Source organism: Heptranchias perlo, chromosome 28 (assembly GCF_035084215.1).
Source record: "Heptranchias perlo isolate sHepPer1 chromosome 28, sHepPer1.hap1, whole genome shotgun sequence".
Lineage (NCBI taxonomy): Eukaryota > Metazoa > Chordata > Chondrichthyes > Hexanchiformes > Hexanchidae > Heptranchias > Heptranchias perlo.
Window position 1 is genome coordinate 28,766,971 of NC_090352.1, and position 18,802 is coordinate 28,785,772.

An 18,802-nucleotide genomic window follows, 5' to 3' on the forward strand; every position below is an offset into this window, starting at 1 on the left:
GAGCTGAATTCACTGTTCTTTTCTAGTATGGAATGGTAACCACAGTATTTTGATCTATGTTATATTGAAGTAAATTGATTGGGAAACCAAACAACACATGTAACAGCTACTGAAAGATTGGATACAGGGATCACAACAGGACTCCCAACACTGACTTCCTGATCTTTTACGAGAGGATGTACATCCCTCCGTACATTGGGGAGGGTGCAGAGAATAGCACAAGAATTATCAACAAGTGTAAAAGGGAACAGTTACGAGAAGAGATTAGAATAGCTTAAACTATTCAGCCCGTAGAGGTTAAAACAAGATCTCATACAGGTATACAAAATATTAAATGGTATATACACAATAGAAACCCAGAATATTACTTCAAAGGAAATCAGGCCAATAGACCAGAGACCACAAGGTTAAATTAATAAAAGGTAAATTCAAAAGATACTTTTTTAAAAAAAGCTTTGAATGATTAAAGACCGTTTCCAACATGTTGTCAATATGGCAGTAAGACAATGGAGACATTAAAACCATACTTTATCAGAATGATGTGGAGATGCCGGTGATGGACTGGGGTTGACAATTGTAAACAATTTTACAACACCAAGTTATAGTCCAGCAATTTTATTTTAAATTCACAAGCTTTCGGAGGCTTCCTCCTTCCTCAGGTGAACGAAATGAAATCCTCATTTCATTTCGTTCACCTGAGGATTTCATTTCATTCACCTGAGGAAGGAGGAAGCCTCCGAAAGCTTGTGAATTTAAAATAAAATTGCTGGACTATAACTTGGTGTTGTAAAATTGTTTACAATTATCAGAATGAGTGAATTGAAGCCTTGGAGAGATTATCTTCAATGGGTTGAATGGCCTTTTCTAGTCCTAGACATTTTCTCATGCTTTCCCCACATGAAGAGGGGAAATATGAGCACGGACCAACACTTGTACGCCTCTGGTGATCAGGTAGAGAAGCATTATTGGCAGAAGTAGAGGGCAGACGACCTGCTCCCTTTGTTAAGGGCGACTTGGGAGGTAAAGAAATTAAAATAAAATTTAAAATGCTTCCCAGTAATTCTACTGGTTAATACAGTGAGGGGCTGACCCCAGCAATGCCTACAGGAGAGGAGAGAGAAAAAAGGCGGCGAGTAGCTAAATCAGACTAATAGGTCGACCAACCAGACCATGAAGATCCCAGATTCAATCCATGGTCTGTGTTGGGTTAACTGATCTCAGCCAGGGCCATATTAGGGGTGCTATCAATAGCCTGTGGACCAGGAACTGTACCTCAGCAAGAAGTCAATGTCTTCAGAAGGAAGACAATTAGAGAAGAATTTTTTTTTAAACAAACTATAATAGAAAATGTGATTCTTTGTCCAGAGTCAACTCTCAGCTGGGATAGCAGTCAAGACCCTACAACTGTATTTAATGTCACCAGGCTAGGGAGGGGATACAAGGAGTCAGAGCTCCATTCTAATCACTATCAAATGACCCCTGCTGGAAAAGCACTTGTGTAGAGATTGGTTGAGGATATGGCGCAAATGGCAGTGATGGCTCCAATGGCAAAATGGCCTCTCAACATGAAGGCTACTTAAACAGCGTACTAAATGGATGGTGTTGCAGAGATGTTTGAATTAAAATGGTCAGCAGTTTAGTGTGACCAGTGATAGCTAAATACTGTGACCTAGCTTTGGCGATCGCAATGTCATCGGTAACCCAATAAAATGATTAGTTTACTGAGACGACTACGATTAGAAAGTCTAGGCTTTCCTGTTCAAATTTCAGCCCCGGTAGCAGGAACAAAGCCTCTTTAACCTCTGCACTACCAGCTTGATGTAAAATACCATCTGTGCATTGGGATTAAGCACCATTCAAATCTGCACAGATGGGAATGTGGTGGATTAAGTAGCAACCAGTACAAGTTAATTGACTGACAAGGGAGGCTTTAGCAGATCACAGTGTACTGTTTTACCTCTCGTTCACGTAGGAATAGCTTCCACTCGGGTGCAATATTGAAACGTTCAGGCAGTTTCACTGTGCTGAACATTGTCTGCATTTCAAGAGAGTTATTGATGGTGGAAAACGTGCAGTCAATATCAACAATCACATCCCTCCCCAGAGAGCCCGCCTGCACCAGCAACTTCCAACATTTAACCCTTTGCACCATGAATGTTCCCTGCAGATTTTCAGTTCCAACGTCCACATTTTCCTTCCCCTGTCCATTACTGGTATCTTTTATTTTGCACCAAAATATCATGAATTCTAAAGCAGCATCACAAAGCTGGCAGGGGAAAATCTGTTTTGCAGTGGTACTGGGCGCACGTCACTCATCCACTGCTATATAAAAATTTTATAGCAATCATTTGATGCTATTTTATAGGGGACTTTAAGCAACAACCAGGGTCGACGAAACCGATTGCTGTCCTGAGACTCCTGCTGCAAAGTGCACATCGTGTGAAGGCAGGGCTGGGATTAATGCTGATGGCCATCCCACAGGGTCTAAAGCTGACAATGTGGTCATACACATGTTGAATGGCCACTTGGGTCAGGTATTGGTGAGCATCAGGAAAGAAGGGGCTGGAAAAATGATACAAGAGATAAAGTTAGTGGGATGAGAACACAGAGAAAAAAAAATTGTATTTAGATTCAGACATGGAATCTTGTGATGGGGGCCCAGGCTGTCCAGGTTAGCCATACTGTCATATTGTTTAGCGTACACAAGTTCAATATTAGGTCAGTAGGAGGAAGAACTGAAGTTGGGCAGAGCTTTTCAACCAAATGGTAATAGAACCTGGGAATAGATTAAGAGAGGAGGGCACAGAAGTACACCATATAAAAATGAGGGGAAAAAATAAGCGAGAGAGAAAATATAGGAATTAGATAGAATCTAATCTATGAAAAAGGGAGAGACTTCTTGTGTCAGCCTCGGTTCAGTGGTAGTACTTTGACCTGAGTGAGAAGGGTGTGGGTTCAACTCCCATTCCAGAGACTTGAGCACTTAATCTAAACTGACACTCCAGTGCAGTACTGAGGGAGTGCGACACTGACAGAAGTGCGGTCTTTCGGATGAGACTTTAAACCGAGGCCCCGTCTGCCCTCTCAGGTGGACGTAAAAGATTCCATGCCACTATTTGTAGAAATGCAGGAGAGTTCTCCCTGGTGCACTGGCCATTATCTATCCCTCAACCAATATCACTAAATAAATTGATTAACTGGTCATTATCAGATTGCAGTTTGTGGGACCTTGCTGTGTGCAAATTGGCTGCTACGTTACAACAGTGACTACATTTCAAAAGTACTTGAAAAGCAAAATACTGTGGACGCTGGAAATCTGAAATAAAAACAGAAAATGCTGGAAATACTCAGCAAGTCAGGCAGCATCCGTGGAGAAAGAAACAGAGTTAATGGGCCCGAAATTACCATGGCGGCGGTGGGGGGGGATTGGGCGCGTGGGTAACGCGCCCGGTGAAATCAGTCTGCCCCGCGCGCAATCGCAGGCTGATTGGATCCACTTACCTGTTCTTCCGGGTTCCCCGCTGCTGATCTGCGCGGCGGGCTGACTGCGCATGCGCAGTAAGGTCTGTCAGCTGGAGGAGCTCTATTTAAAGGGGCAGCCCTCCACTGACTGATGCTGCAAGAAATAGGAAAAATTACAGCATGGAGCAGCCCAGGGGGAAGGCTGTTCCCAGGTTTAATGATGCCTCACTCCAGGTATCATTGGATGGGGTGAGGAGGAGAGGGAGGACAGAGATCCTCCCCCCGGCGGGCGGGAGGAAGCGGCCTGTCTCTGCCACCACGAAGGCCTGGCTCGAGGTGGCAGAGGAGGTCACCTGCACCACCAACATACCACGCACCTGCATACAGTGCAGGAGGCGCTTCAATGACCTAAGTAGGTCAGCCAAAGTGAGTACACTTACTCATTCCCCTACACTCCGTCTGCCACATCTCCTTCTGCACTGCCAACACTACTCTGTCACATCACCCCTCACACCCACTCAAACCTCATCCTCATCTTACCTGCACTTACTCACCTCGCCAGTACTCATCCCGCCACTACCACTCAACACAATCTTCATACAATCTCATGGCTCTATCTCATACTCACCCTCTCCTGCATCTCTTTCATGGCCAGCCTCACTCAACCTGCCACTACCTGTGCTGCAGCCACAGGGCATGCATCACATATGTGCAGTAAGAAGCGTAAGGCAAACGTGTCGTGAGCATGAAGGGATGCACAAGGGTGTTTGAGGGTTTGTCATGGTTTTTACTTGTATTTAATTTCTGAGCAACTCACATTACATATTATATTGGCACCACTACTGCCATGTCTTTGCGAATCTTGTCTGGTTTGTGCCATAATGCCCTTTCCTGAGGATCACAATGAAGACCCACAACTGATGCCACCCATTGTGTCACTGCAGAGTGGGTGTAGGTGTATTTGCAGGGCTCTTTTGTGCAGATGACTGAGAGACGTCGGCGATGTCCCCGGTGGCACCCTGGAAGGATGCGGAGGAGAAGTTGTTGAGGGCAGTGGTGACTTTGACAGCGACAGGTAAGATGATGGTGCTCGGGCCAGCCAGGAGCAGCTTGGCATGAAGGAGGCTGCAGATGTCCACGACTACATGTCGTGTGCACTGCTGCTCAGAGAGGTCCAGGAAGCTGAGCCTCGGTCTGTGGACCCTGTGGCGAGGGTAGTGCCCCCTGCGAAGCATCTCTCTCTGCGGTAGCCCTCCCTCCTGCTGTGCAGGTGGATGTGTCACAGCACTGTGTTGTGGAGCTCCACATGTCAGAGGTAGACGGCGTGGCCGGCGATGCTGTTCGCCCTCCGAGGAGGTGATGACTGCAGCTACGACGGCCCCCATCCGGAAGATGTACATCTGAGGGGGTCCGCAAGGTAGGTACATGTCTCTGGACCCCGGGGTAAGTGTGCAAGTTGGTGAATTTTGTTGTTAGGAGGAGGGTGGTGGAGGCCAAACTTTGTCCCAAGTGACAGAGTGGCCTCCTGCAATGAGTGAGGGTCTCCCCCACCCACCTGTCAAATGGACCTTTGCAGCTGCCACAGGCTGATGGCTGCAACACGTCCATTTGAACTGGGAGTGTTTTCCCCAGTGCGGGAAACAGTCCCAGTTGTTTGTAAAATCCCAACCCTCCTAAAATATCATGTTAATCAGGTCTGTAAACGACCTGAAATACCTAGATAAATACCTTAAGTGGCACCCCGCGGGCTTTAATTGCCGGCGGGAGTCCCACATGCGGGGGCTGCGTGCGCGTGTCAGTGGGGAACCCGGAAATGGGGCGGGTTGGAGCCGGGCTCCTGCCCCGCCCCGGGAATCCCCGATTTTCATAGCCCCCCCGATCGCGGGTGCTAAAATAAAGCCCAATGTTTCAGGTCGATGATCTCTCATCAGAACTGGTACACATTTTCTGTTTTTACTTCAAAAGCACTTAACTGGCTGTAAAGCACTTTGGGATATCTTGAGGTTGTGAAAGGTGCTATATAAATGCAAGTCTTTCTTTTGTTAGCCCTGATGGCCTTTTCCTTTTTCCTAAAACTAATACATTAAAATGACTGATTTGTCCAACACAAATGAGAATTGAAACAAAAGTTTTGTATGAATACACATTTTATTTCAAAAAAGACAATGTACAGGCAATCATCTCTTATTCTGGCTTTCAAGCACATCTACCTCATAATGATTAACAACAGAGCTAAAAAATAAATAGCTTTAGAAGGGAAATCATACAAGGGAGTCATGTAAAGCAGAAGACTACTTCCAAAAATTCCAAATGGATTTAACTGACCCATAAAATGGAATTACATTAACATGCCTTTGAGATTTTTTCAAACTTTTCATTATTTATTACAAAAACACTCCGAGTCCCTAGCCTACTACAAAACAGTTAAAGTCCTAGATGCAGTTTTATTTAAAATATACAGTTTTAGAAAAATCTTCTGTTTCAAAATCGGTGAACGAGGACATTGACATAGAAACAGTTTGCACCTGGTATCGTTCGAACATAGCAAAAGGTTCAGACTTCTGAGAGAGCACGCGAGGAGAGAGGAAGGAAGTGAAAGGAGATAGAGAGGGGAAAAAAAAGAAAATGTGCTTTAACATCTAATATTACCATTATATATTAGTAACTTTGACTATTCACATCTTTGAATCCTGGCATTTACTTATTGCACATGCCTTAGTTTATTAAAAACATTTTAACGGTTATTTCTCAACAATGAGCCATGGCCAACAGCGACATAAACTAGGCCTAACTTTTATATAAAATGTCATTTTTCATGTAACAAAATAACACTGGGATGAAAATAAAGGTCTCTCCTACCCTCTCCCTCAGAATATTTCTTTAGCACTTTGTCTTAAAAGGCTGATTGAAAGCTGGCTACAAGTCGTCCTGTGTTTTGCTATCCATCTTATGCAGTGGAGAAAGGCAACACTTTCTCCCCAAAATCAGTTTAATATGTGACTAATACTGAAGACTGGGTTTATGTTTGATCACCTGAGAAGCCAACTTTCACCAGCTTAAAATTACAGTACATAAATGAGCTTTTCTTTCGACAAACAGACATACAAACTCTTTTGGCAGCACTATAATCAGCCTGGAGTTAACCCTTCTGCATTGTTGACCATTGCTTATCGAGAAAGAAGTTGTGCCCTTTCCCCTTCAGGGACTCTCTTGCAGTGCCTGAACTGTCTGAATCTGCACCTCATTAAAACACGTCCTTGGATAAGGTTGTAACCTGTCGGAACAAAAATGTTGCCTTCTGAACCGAACAAATCTCTCTCTCCCCCCATTTGTTGAGTTTTCGAATTGATTCTACAATGCGGGAGTATTTATCAGGCTGAATAAAGTCTTGCAACTTTGTAGCCTGCCATGTCCCCGAATGAAAGAAACAGACTGCTCCTACTGTGACCATTGACACTGAAACTATGGCAAATCAAAACAGACATACATTTTTTTTTTAAAAATCCATGGTGGAGGTATTCCTTGTCTCCCTGAAGTGGGCAGACCCAATGTCTAAGTATCATGCCATTTTATGCATGCACAGTAGGCAACGTTCATTGTGCACAGTGGAGAAATCCCAAAAGTACCTCAGAAATTTTGGTTCTCGAGCAACTCGTTTATATCACAATATATACGTATGTGTATAAAAAAAAAGCTTTTGATGATAAAAGGAAGAAAAAGTGATCCATTTCCTTCCAGTCTATGTTCATGCTATAATCTTTTGAGGGATCTCCACAGAAGCTCTGATGAAGATGGAATTGTCCCTGATGTAATTCCTCTTCTTGATCTCCTCGTGAGAAATGAATTTGGGATATCCAAAGCCAAGTGTGCTTTCATCCATGGAGTTCCTGGAGTTTAGAGGCTTCTGGAAGTTCTTCCAGTTGGGGTCCGGGGTGAAGGTTTCTGTGATGTGCTGTGGTTTTGACAGGGATGGGTCACTCTGGTCCATAATGGAGAAGGTCACCTTGTAGGAGAAGGGCCACTCCAGCAGGTTGTCATATTCGCCTGGCAGGACGCGGATGTAGACTGATAAGTGGGTTCCCTCCCCGCTTCCGTTTCCGTTGAGGAATGCGGACACTTGCAGCTTGTAGCCATATCGGTGGGTATAAAAGGGGGGACTGAAAAACTCATAGTTATTGCGCACTTTGGCTTCCTGCATCTTACGCAAGTAGTCGGCTATTTTCCAGATCAGGACACCGTCGCTGCCAACCGACAGCTCCTCCACCTCCCGTCGTAGATCCAAGATATCTTGGCGCTGGCGACTCACGAGACTGCACATGATGTTCAGGTGCACTTTCATACTTTCATCAATGTGTCTGCTCATCGCAATCTTGTGGCACTAGAGTGGAGGACACAAAAGGTCAATTAGCCAGATCCTCTGCCTGTCTTCCTGTAGCTCACCTTTCAGTTTGAAGTTACATAAAGCAGTATTTCTTTCATATGCAAAATGACAAACAAATGATTAAAAGGCAATATCAAAGTGTACAAAGCAACCATTATTCCCTCATTTCCAGAGGTTATTGATTGTTGCTAGGATATGGTACTTCTGGTACTTCAGCCAAGTGCCCATTCTTCATGTGTCTGCCTAAACAGTGAATATCATCAGGACGTTTGACCATGGGGATGGGAGCTGATGTCGGGCAGAGGGCAATCATAGCAGAGCTCAATTTTGCCCAAATGCATTTTGCAGCAATTATTTTTGGGGGGTGGGGGGAAAAGACAGTAGAATATTTTGACACCTGTAGAAATCCATCGCCATATAGAAGAGTTTTCATGATAAGCTACTGAGAATCTCGACATGTAGTGCATTTGCTCAATAAAGAGTGCACTCCCCAGTCCAGATAAAACCACACAGCCAGTGACAACAGGGGTTCCTGGGTGACAATCAAAGCAAGAATCTGCCTAACTCAGGAGTACTGGGCCAGCTGCTGCCTTGGCTGAAATCAGCTAACTTAGCTCAGGGACCTTCCTATTGTGTCTATTGTGCTCGGTTCCACACTGGGCAGGACAACTACCAACCAGTTCACAGTAGAGTCTCTTACTCAAAGCTCATTTATAAATAGTGAATAATTTTTAAGTTAAGCACCCCTCCCATTTCAGCATCTGTTTCAGAAACTGAAAATGCTGAACACTTAAATTTAAGTACCACTTTCCTGCTGCCATTTTAAAAAATATATAAATAAGATCTTTACTGTGATTTTTCTTTGGTTATAACACCAAGTCATGCAGCTCAAGTTCAATAATTGTACTGACAACCTGCTGAGAAAGCAATATTAATATATTTGTTCCATTTTCAATACGGCTAACACGGAGAAATGTAACACTGATAGAATAAAGGAAGACATGTACTCTCTTAATTTGAACACTGATCTCTGTGATCTGAGACTCGTGACTCTCGGTGTCACTCGTCTCTGCTCTCTAGTCAGGAGGCACTAGAATTTATAACACAAATGAGCAGCCATCCCCCCCCCTCTCCATCCTTAGTTTATCAAGACGAGTTATCAGAAGCTTTTCCTTTCGTGCAGTCAGCTGTGAATTTTGACAACCCCATTACACACATGACTGACTGCAGGTCGTGTTCGTTTGAGCAGTACTTACATAAAATTTCCACCAAATAAATTAAGTTTCAGACTGTGTAACCTTGACGATGGCATAGCCCTGAGTTGAAGAAAATTTCAGCTTGTGAACATATTGTAAAGACAAGAGTTCTTATGACAAAGCACGTTTAAAAGAAAGTGATTGTTTAAAAAAGATCACTAACTGTAACAATACCTGGCCCGAGGGTGTCCGATGTAGAGACTTGGGCAGTCGAGGGAAATCCAATTTTCCTCTGCCAATCGCCCCCACCCCCCCCCCAACTAGTTTTGAAGGCTAAGGAGAGTGAAATGGGGCAGAGACCCATAATGGCAGCTGAGTCTCGGCCCCGCTCGTACTGGATGTGCCCTTCTTCTGCGTCCCTGGTGTAGGCGGGAAGCTCCCATCCAAATCCGGCGGGAGCATTTAAATAGTACGCAAAAAGACACGGGAGTAACACTCCCTACGCCCATGTCATTTTACTGGAAATCCAGTGAGCACACCCCTGACCTGAGGAACGCCCAAACAAACTGGGTTTCAGGGCAGCCGTACCAGATTGGACGATCTGTACAGGGGCAGCCAGCAACAGTGACTTAAGCCAAGAGGGAAGTCCATCTCTTTAAAACTTTTTCTTTCTCCTCCCCCCCCACCCACAGCCCAGTGTAAGTATGCTTTCTGCGGGGGCTGCACTGCAGGAGTGGAGCAGCTGGCCAAAAGACACCAGGAAACTGCGTTGCCACAAGTCTTTAAGACCCGCAGTGGCACACCGCTCCCCCCGGTTCGAAGAGAGCCCCCGATTGCCTGGCAGGAGTTGTGCCCGATACATAGCCAGGCCACACACATGAACCAAACCCAGACATATGGCTGGGTATATTTGTGATCAAGTCAGATGTCCACAGAAAGCAAACTTATGCAGGGCTATGGGGAGGGAGGAGGAGGAGGAGAACAAATCAGAGTTAGGGTATCCAACATGGAGACCGTTAATTCCGCAGCAGCATTAATGGCACTCAACGTAACGAGCACAAGAAGAATTAAAGTTTTTTAAAAAATTAAATCTGTAAGTGGGATGTCACTTTGATGTATTTCGGGTAATTGAGGGTTAGAGTTATCTGGTTTAAAACAGAAATTGTTCATCTCCATTTAATTATAGCAAAGACTGTGTAAAAAAATCTACTAGTCTAAATATAGCATCTGCCCGTGTAGATAAGTGGAGTAAAAGCTGAAATGCGTCTGGTGATAGTTATGGGGAGGAAAGTTTCTCCAGCAGTAACAAAATCGAATGCTCGTTCTTCATGGAGAGGGCTCAGCTTTGTTCTTACCCTGTGTTTGCAGCCTGCATCTTTGAAGGGGCAAAGTACCATGGCTGTGTTGCAGTTGTCTTTCAGGTGATTGGCAAGATCCTCCCTCGCAATGTTTGACACTCCGCATTGGTTGGGGCAGGCTACCGGGTACCGTGGGCACTGATACTGGTGGTTCTGTTCAAAATTACAAACAAAAATCAGGCAAAAATGTTTTTTTTCTATTATAGCTACTGATGTACAAACTATTCCCCCACCCCCCTGTACAACTGCCAGAGCAAGAGGGCTTGCAAGTGACCTGCCCTCATGCTTCTGCTGCTCTTCCCCTGCAGCAAAGTGTCCTGCCTCTATGGTATGTCCTGCTGGCCTGGCTAAGACTGGGGACACAATATGCCCAATATCATAATTCCCTGTCCCCTCAGTCTACCCCACACTGCAGGACAGCTCCCTATAAGTTTCTACTCTTCTATTCTCTAATTTTCTCTCTTCCTCTCCTAAAGGCACTGAGAGGGGCACGGTTCCACAGGCAGCTCTCCAGTATCTCAACCCAAGTGGCCGTTATATGTGCGAGTCTAGACAACGAGTGCCGACAGCCTATTTGGCCACGGAGGGCATCGCAGCCTGCCCTCACTCGATGTCCACAAACTCATTTTTCCGCAGGAACCAATCAATAGCAAATCAGGAGTGGGAACCCTGGATGCTTTCCCCTCCCCTACTCCAACCTAGCAGTTCCAATGTCAATTGATGCCCCCGAATTAGCAGAGATAAGCTAACTCAACACAGGTCAAGGATTGACCCTGGGTCTTACTGATCTACACTGTTTGGGGAGCCATATAACACCAGTTTCTACCAGAGAATGCATTTTGTTTTCTAAATGATATTTATCTTGGAATCTATATTTCATTCAATGCTACATTGGCTCAAGCCTTTCTGAAGAGCACCATCTAGTTAATACTGGCAACCATGAAATTATTCCATGTATCTGAACCAAGCAGAAAAGACATTAAATAACTTTGTGAAAATCATTTGACAGCATTATTCACCCAAAGAATCTGAGCGCCATTCTTTAGTCTAGCAAAAGGTAAGGACCAACCTGTATAGTGTCAAACACAAACTCCTTGCCGCAGAATTTGCAGGGCTGTGTGCGTTTGGGACAGTCTGTAAGGCAATGTTGTGATAGCAGACGCCGCATCATTCTGGCCCCACATTTGTTTTCACAGTACACGCTCTCCTGAGGGCAAATTCCTTGGTGATTCTGTGGGAGAAAGTAACCACATGAGTGCAATCACATTACTGCAAAATTTAAAAAAAGAGACAAGAGCCAAACACTTTCAGGGACAAAAAAAAGTGCTTCCATTCTAACATTAAAGGGGCTGGTGCCCACTCCAAACTCCATGATCTCTTATTCCTGTTCAACTATTCAAAATGGGTAACAATTGAACTATAGGAACAGAACATTTGATTTTTTTTTTGGGGGGTTAGCTTAAGAGCCGTGAGTAGCCATGAAAGGGTGTAACTGCAGCCATGGTCCCCAGCCTGACACGTTGCCAGCCAACCCGCAACGGTCTGACAAAGTTCGACCTGTAAATCAATGGTATTGCATTTCAAGCGATTTTTTAAAAAAGGAATGAGGCAGCAAGAGATAAAATCAGAAAGGACGCCATGCTCCAGTGGATTAGACACTGCACTTTCACCTTTGGGCCTGGTTTAGAATCTAATACGATGAAAGCCTTCTCGATCTGCTAGCTGAAATGAGATGCGTGGTGTCAGATAGCACAGCCCCACAGCATACAATTGGTGAGGCAGCTACTACAGCATTTAAATATCCGGACACACACGTTCAGTTGTTTTAAAGTCATTGCTGATGAGTATTTGGCAGAAAAGGTCTAGTTTAGGTCAACAAATTAAATAACCATTGCCATCTCAGTTAGTCAGAGCCAAACAGATTAACACCATGCTTGACAGCACTAATGTTATCTCATTTACTTTACTGCATTGCCACATAGGGCAGGATTACTACCAGTGGAAAAACTAATAGGAGCATATACTGACTTTACATGGAACTACTGAAATGGAAAATCACCTTTTAAAAAGAAAATCATTCAATAGAGGAGGGTTTAAATGATTCAGAAAGTCGAAAAAACTGTTCACAGTTGTACTGAAGTGGGCAGGTTCTAAATCAATGAGCCTGCTCCATTTTGCTTCCCTACTCTCTCTGCGTCACTGATTTAGGTCTGGAAACATCTGGCCCACAGCTGCACCGAGTGCACCTTTAACACAGGTTAAGAACACGTGATTATGCACAGCACCACTGGAACACATTTGGATCAAGTGTTTACAAAAGCTTAATAACAAAAAGTCGCACTGCATTCAAGTGGGGAGAGCTAATAGGCAGTTAAATATGGTTTTCAGTCAACCGAGGCAAGCCCAGCTCCATCACAGATACCTCATAATAAATTATACTGTGGGGAAGAAACAGTATACTACAGAAAGCAATGCTTTCTTAAAAAAAAACTACTGTATTCGAATAGCAGCAATGGACATTAGAAAAATGCCGTGTGATTTTGCAGGTGCCTTGAGAATTACTGAAGCATTTGGCCTTCACTTGTCTAGCCGAGAACTAAAGCCCCGCAGGGTCTATTGCTGATTAATCATTCCAGCACAGGAAATGATGTTCTTTCCACTGGATTTATACGGCTTCTTTCATCTGCATAGAGCATCAATCTAGATCCTATCTGAGTCAACGGCTATAATGTACAGAAAAAGAATCTCTATTCACACGAATGCCTTAGCCGCTCGCCACATGCAGCTAATTGAGAATCCAGATGTGGCTAATTGCATTTCTGATTATTTGCATTTCTGATTAGTAAGTAAATAGGCAATATCTCAATACTCATTCACACAGCGTACGCATGTGTGCTTTAACCTTTTTGTACATTTTTTCATAAAACGGTTAAGACGAAAAGCAGAATATGGGAGTGTTTTTTGAATCATTGAGAGTGCTTTACATCCTTGGTTAATAAATGATGGTAGATGTTAAGTAAATATACATATATGTGAAGTATATCTGCTTGTATTATCTGAATGTATGTGAGGCATTTTCTGCTAAAACAGTGTCGCTATAGCCACACCTGCAGCTAGTCAGCAATTTCTAATGGACAACACGGGTCTAGGATTCTCACCTCATAACCTTCTCCAGTGAAGTCATTTCCACAGTATTCACACTTTACACGACGTTTAGGGCAATCGTGCTGCAGGTGTTCAGCCAGGTCCCTTCTGCTCAGCTTAATTGTGCAACGGTTTGGGCAGGGTATCACATTGAACGGGCATGTCGAAAGATGGGCCTGTAAAATGTAAGTGCACGTCAGAAAACAAAAATCAGGAAATGGTCACAACAACAAGTGTGGATTCCCAAATGGTTGAGAGTTTACCCAGTGCAATTTAAACACAGAGAATTGCAAAGTGATACATTTTGGCAGGAAGAATGGGGAGAGGCAATATAAACTAAATGGTACAATTCTAAAGGGGGTGCAGGAACAGAGAGACCTGGGGGCATATGCGCACAAATCGCTGAAAGTGGCAGAACAGGTTGAGAAAGCACATGGGATCCTGGGCGTCATAAAGAGAGGCATAGAGTACAAACGCAAGGAAGTTATGATGAACCTTTATAAAAACACTGGTTCGGCCACAATTGGAGTATTGCGTCCAATTCTGGGGATCGCACTTTAGGAAGGATGTGAAGGCCTTAGAGAGGGTGCAGAAAAGATATACTAAAATGGTTCCAGGGATGAGGGGCTTCAGTTACGTGCATAGACTGGAGAAGCTGGGGTTGTTCTCCTTAGAGCAGAGAAGGGTGAGAGGAGATTTGATAGAAGTGTTCAAAATCATGAAGAGTTTAGATAAAGTAAATAAAGAGGAACTGTTCCCACTGGCAGAAGGATCAAGAACCAGAGGACACAAATTTAAGGTGATTGGCAAAAGAACCAAAGGCGACATGAGGAAAAACTTTTTTATGCAGCGAGTAAGTCATGATCTGGAATGGGTTGCCTGAAAAGGTGGTGGAAGCAGACTCAATTGTGGCTTTCAAAAAGGAATTGGATAAATACTTGAAGGGAAAAAATGTGCAGGGCTTCGGGGAAAGAGCGGGGGAGTGGGACTAACTGGATTGCCCTGACAAAGAGCTGGCACAGGCTCAAATGGGCCGAATGGCCGCCTTCTGTGCTGTAACTGTTCTATGATTCTAGTAGCTGAGCCATACGGACTAAGGTGGCCCCACGTTCGATCTCCAATCTGTGCTGTTAGCACATTTCAGCCAGGACATTGGAATTGGCTTTGATGCCAAGTCGGATGAAGAGGGAGAAAGAGGAGAAAATACAGCCAGGGTACCTACTCAGGATTACTATCCAATGACCCTTCTGGAAGTGCATATGTACAAACAGAATCGGGCTTGGCTGTGATTCTCTTGCAATTGAATAGCTTACTAATGCTTACCATCAAAGCTCACATATGGATAACGGCCCCTTGTACCAGAAGGCACCCTGCATCAGTGCAAGTGTAACCCAGCAGATGGAGGAAGGAGGAGGAGGAGGAGGAGGAGGGGGAGGAGGGAGAGTAAGCGGTGAGGGAAAAAAAATGACGCTGCCTCCTCAAAAAGGCAGCAAACAGTAATATCGTCCAGTATTCTTAATTGTTGGGATGCTGGTAAGGACGTGAGAATAGCTTTCTGAGATAGCAAACATAACCCTAACTATCATTATAAAGGAATATAGTCCCCAGACTGATGGGATGAAAACTCCAATAGCTGCAAGTGCCTAGAGCAAAACAAGCTTAGATAGTCTCACTCCAGCTCCTAGTGTCAGTGTTGTTTGGCACAAATTCCAGATATCAAATCAAATGACGATTCAAGGACAAGGTATAAAAAATTGACAGTATGGGGATGTGATCTTAAGTGTTAAGATACATAAGGCAGAGTGCCAAGAGTTTTCCTCTGCAGCTAACTTGTGCTTTTCTTGCCCAGACACAATCGATGCTGATTGTGTTCAACTATTCAGCACTGATAATACATGATTCACCCAGACAGCTTCTTCAGTTAAAGAAAAGTACAATAGCTTATCTTGTGGATTGAGGTAGAGTATAGCAGCACTGGCCATTCCACAGTAAGGTGTAGTACTGTTGAAGGATTTACCTGCAGCTGTTTAACCTGTCCTGTCCATCTGCAGCCTTCCTCACTGTGAATGCAACGAATGACCAGGGCTAGGATCTGGGCCTCCAGCTCTGGATCAGGATAAATCTGGAAAGCAAGAATATTAAGCTTAATCTCAAATGAACGAAAAAGCTTCTTATGACTCAACAAAAAAGGGATATTAATAATAACTTCAACCAGCATATAAAATTACCGTTTCAGGAAAAAAGTGAGCAAAACCCTATTACACCATTTTTCAGGTGGCAGAACCCAGGCCAATTTTTGACCTCCTGAGCTCAGGGGCACAGATCCATTGCTCCATCAGTACCCAGACCAAGGTGAACTAACTCAGCAAAAAAACAGGAACTGAACCTTGGGCCTTCCTGATCTGCAATGTTCACTGCCACAACCAGAGAGAATAACATCCATTTAAAAAACATTTCTGGTTTTCCTCATTTCAGCCCTCGAGATCAGAACATTTCCTGAACAGCACTTATCAGCTTGTGCCAGCTTGGTTCAGTTGGTAGCACTCTCTTCTCCGAATGAAGGTGGTGGCTTCAAACCCCATTCCAGGACTTGAGCACATAATCTAGTCAGACACTCCAGTGCAGCACTGAGGGGAGTGCTGAATGTCAGAGGTGCTGTCTCGTGGATGAGACGATAAACCAGCCCTGACTGCCTGTTCAGGTGGATGTAAAAGATTCCATGGTGGTATTTGAAAAGCAAGGAATTCACCCCAAGTCCTGGCCAAAATTCATCCCTCAACCAACAAAACAGATTAATGGGCCATTTATCTCATTTGCTGTTTGTGGGACCTTGTTATGCACCAATTGGCTGCTGTAGGTACCCACAGTGACAGTAACTGCACTCCCAAAAGTAATTAGTTGGCTGTGAAGCTCTTTGGGACATCCTGAAAACATGAAGTGCAATATAGAGTTACATCGAAACTACAGCTCAGAAACAGGCCATTCAGTCCAACTGGTCTAGGCCGGCGTTCATTCTCCACACAAGCCTCTTTCCTCCCTACTTCATCTAACCCTACCAGCATACCCTTCTACTCCTTTCTCCCTCGTGTGCTTATCTAACTTCCTCTTAAATGTATCTATGCTATTTGCCTCAACAACTCCTTGTTGGTAGCGCGTTCCCCATTCTTACCACTCTTTGGGTAAAGATGTTTTTCCTGAATTCCCTGTTGGATTTATTAGTCACTGTTTTATATTTATGACCTCTAGTTTTGGACTTCCTCCCCCCACAAGTGGAAACATTTTCTCTACGTCTAACCTATCATAACCTTAAAGACCTCCATCAGGCCACCCCTCAGCCTTCTCTTTTCTGGAGAAAAGAGCCCCAGCTTGTTCAGTCTTTCCTGATGAGTATATCCTCTCAGTTCTGGTATCATCCCTGTGAATCCTTTTTGCACCCTCTCCAATGCGCCTCTTTATCCTTTCTATAAATACAAGTGTGTTTTTAATGCTAGACATATTTATAAAAGGTTATTTTCTGAATTATGAAATATGGAAATTAGCATTAAAATAAAATATCAAGCCCCCCCTTCAAACAATCCCCCACCCAACCCTTGCTAGGGAATACTTCCATATGCATTGACACCCTCCAATACCCAACCAAGCGGCACCGTTCACCTGTAAGGAGCAGCGAGTTTCATCAGGTTATCTGACCATAGGCTCATGTCAGCCTTGCCCAACTGTCTGTAGGGGTCATTAGACAGTGACCAGCAACACAATCTCAGCCTGATTTTTACCCCACTCCCACCCAAAGACACTGAAGCCAATTTTAGCAGCTTTGCAGGCTCCTCAGCGGAGATCATCTAACCCGGCACAGACCAGGCACCTTCCTGATCTGTGTGGCTCAGCGTCTGGCCGGAAAAACGGTGAGGCGCTGGGGGAGTAGATAAATAATTCCCTAGAACAATCCTAAACACAGATATGAGCTTTCATAATTGAATAAGAGAGACCCTCAATGAGGCTGGAATACACTTCTTTTTAGAAAGTTATTTAAACTTTGCCGGTTTTCATTGTTCTACCGTTGGCGACCGTGTCTTCAGCTGTCTAGGCCCCAAGTTCTGGAATTCCCTTCCTAAACCCTTCTGCCTCTCTCTTTCTCCTCCTTAAAACCTACCTCTTTGACCAAGCTTTTGGTCATCTGTCCTAATATCTCCTTATGTGGCTCAGTATCAAATTTTGTTTGATAACATTCCTGTGAAGCACACTGGGATTTTACTATGTTAAAAGGTGCTATATAAATGCAAATTGTTGTTGCTGTTATATTCCAACAGGAAAAAAGAGGTCTTCAGAGTGGAACAGTTATGGCACGTTTGATATATATTTTTTAAAGACTTTTCTTATTTTAAAAATGAAGTGTTTTTCCATGAAAGATTTGAGCAGTAGAATAATTCTGTCCAGAGCTCTAAACCGGTAACAGTGCCTCAGATGTAATATAAATAACAGGGCTGTCTCACTGCTTGCTGCCTGCCGGCCTGGCCAATGGGTAATTGTTTCTCCACACACAAGTTGAATGAAACAGTCGTATTGTGTTGCAGTGCCAGTATTTTTAAATCCTCTGCCACGTGCAGTAAATGTGCAAACCATCTGTTACATGAAAGTTGGGCTTGCCTTTTGGTCTGAGTCATATCCCAGTATGATCCCACACTGTGCGCTCCTGTAGCTGACACCCACCCCTTTGAAAAGAAACTGCTGGTTTTCCTGTGACAAGAGTGGTTATAATAACCGTGCAGGGAATCCCAAGTGTCTGGACCGTGAAATCTATTTGGATACCAGTATCACATGTCTGAAACAATGGCTTTCAAATGGGTTTACGGTGTCGCACATCCCAACTATGGAATGAGACACCATGCTGCATTTTCCTTTGTAAAACTGATCATCTACAAAAAGATTTCCTTCAACCTTTAATTTTATTTTGCTTCCTTTTTTGTTATATTGGCACTATGAAAAAGGTGCACATCATTAAAAATCACCATAACTGAAGTGATTTAATAACCATCTTGAACAAACGTCAAAATCGTCTCAAAATCTACAGTAGTTATACAACAAACCGTACTCCTTTATAGTGCTATTATTGAGTTACAAACTCCAAGCAACGCATGTATTAAATACCAGGGCAATCAGGTTAAAAATTAGGATGTTGGCAACAAGAAAGCAGGTGAATGTTTTTAAGCACTAAACAGTAATAAAGGTTGTGAAATAATTTACCAGTAAAAGTCATTGAAACA

General features: G+C 43.8%; 1 protein-coding gene across 1 annotated transcript in view; it reads right to left on the reverse strand.

Moving 5' to 3' along the window:
- Positions 1–5,609: 5,609 nt before the first annotated feature.
- Positions 5,610–18,802, reverse strand: part of LOC137299279 (TNF receptor-associated factor 4-like) — an 85,566-nt gene continuing 72,373 nt past the window's right edge. The window contains exons 3-7 of the mRNA XM_067967942.1: positions 15,559–15,663; positions 13,556–13,717; positions 11,467–11,628; positions 10,395–10,550; positions 5,610–7,840 (exon numbers count right to left, since the gene is read on the reverse strand). Of these exons, the coding sequence (XP_067824043.1) occupies positions 7,208–7,840; positions 10,395–10,550; positions 11,467–11,628; positions 13,556–13,717; positions 15,559–15,663 (1,218 nt within the window). The 3' untranslated portion in view covers positions 5,610–7,207. The remainder of the gene's footprint in view (positions 7,841–10,394; positions 10,551–11,466; positions 11,629–13,555; positions 13,718–15,558; positions 15,664–18,802) is intronic.